We start from the raw sequence: 1,635 nt of genomic DNA, 5'->3' as shown, positions 1-1,635 counted from the left end.
CAGGTTTCTAGGTATGTTTATTAGACCAGGAATGCCACAGCACAAGTGGTACCCATGGAACAAAAGCCATTATGTTCATGCACATGTATGTTTTTTTTCTCCTGTGAAAGCTTGGACCAGTTCATTATAAGCAAAAGCTTTATTCCCTCCACTCTTTAGGAGTGACTCTGCCAATCGGTGACAAGCCCCACTCAATTCCAGATTTTGTAAGCACCTGTAGGAAGATAAAAATCAAGATCATTAACTCTGAAATCAAAGAAACATTCTGATACATGGATATTTCTACTGCTTTCGGTTTACATTTCTTGTACTAGAACATGTTATTGTATTCATCTTTCAGTAAGGAAGTGGGAAATGTTTATGTTGAACGTTACTTAGATACTTCAGCTTTCTATTTCAAAATACCTAACTCTAGAACCAAGAGTCTAGGATGTAAAACCACATCACTAAAATTCACTAAATCGCTAGATTTATTTCCTGTACATCATCCAAAATGTTTTCACCATAACTTCAGTAAAAATTAAAATTAACACCATAACATTTTCAGCTAAAACTTCTGCCTGATTAGCTTAGGCAACCTGTAGGGGATCTGTTGATCACGGCCTGAACGTCTGATTGACCACCTGAGGCAAGTAATGAGTCAGCTGTGAGAGCACAGGTGAAGGCAATTCTACTTGGAAGGGGTGGAGCCTGGCTGCCTCTCCTAGGTCCCATTTAAGGACTGACCCCCACTGGGGAAGGGTCTCTCTCTAGAGATTGCTCCTTGTGGGGTTTCTTGTGAGCTTATGACACTAGTGAGTACTTTTCATTTATCTCTGATTATCTTTTCCAACATGATAATCTTACTAGCCTAGCTTCTCTGTAGGCTCATTGATCATCCAATGCTTTTCAGTAGCTACGTACTTATTGATCTTACACAACCCAAGTAAAATAGATGCTTGCTCCCAATATGTTTTAAAAATCAATGAAATGCTGAAATGTGTGTAAAAACTCAAAACACAAAGTAATACATCTCCATTTCTGTCATATTGATAGCCACTTAAAAAAAATAATTCAAAGTTCTTATCACTTAAGATATTTGCAACATGTCAGCTATTTTCAGAAGGGCTCACAAGTTCACAGCTACATCACAACAAAGTGGTAAAGCAATGGAAGACTTACATATCCCCAGACAGTAGCAAAAAATGCTGCTCCACCAATCAGCACCAGATTTCCATATTTATCATGGAAGTTCAGTTCATGCTTGCGATGATGAGTTTGTCTTACTGCAGTATGCTGAACACTGCGAGCTATGGAATATTAAAGAGAATTAGAAATACAGGAGTCAACTCAAATATGAATTCAAATTACAATTTTCATCTTCCACCAACAGAATGGCAACAATCAGCATTAAAAAAGTTAATTAAAAACTTTAAAATAAAATTATTTTTAGCCTATTGGAATGATTTCAAAGTATGGGATTTGTGTGGCCCTGCTTGTGGTAGGGGGTTGGAGATTCATGATCCTTGAGGCCCCTTTCAACCCGGGCCATTCAAAAAGCCTTGCATTTTGTTTCAGCTTTCCCAGTCTCTCCTATGAAGGTTATTCCTGAAATCTGCTTCCAGGAAGCAAATCCTTTCTGTTACCTTTTTTTTT

General features: G+C 37.8%; 1 protein-coding gene across 1 annotated transcript in view; it reads right to left on the bottom strand.

Moving 5' to 3' along the window:
- The window catches only part of LOC723981 (cytochrome c oxidase subunit VIIb precursor), a 2,940-nt gene continuing 1,305 nt past the window's right edge, over positions 1-1,635 (bottom strand). Inside the window, exons 2-3 of the mRNA XM_003208420.4 lie at positions 1,162-1,289; positions 1-214 (exon numbers count right to left, since the gene is read on the bottom strand). Coding sequence (XP_003208468.1) covers positions 140-214; positions 1,162-1,289 — 203 coding nt within the window. The 3' untranslated portion in view covers positions 1-139. The remainder of the gene's footprint in view (positions 215-1,161; positions 1,290-1,635) is intronic.

The sequence above is a fragment of the Meleagris gallopavo genome, chromosome 9 (genome assembly GCF_000146605.3).
Source record: "Meleagris gallopavo isolate NT-WF06-2002-E0010 breed Aviagen turkey brand Nicholas breeding stock chromosome 9, Turkey_5.1, whole genome shotgun sequence".
Classification (NCBI taxonomy): domain Eukaryota; kingdom Metazoa; phylum Chordata; class Aves; order Galliformes; family Phasianidae; genus Meleagris; species Meleagris gallopavo.
This window is presented reverse-complemented; position numbering and strand designations above follow the sequence as displayed.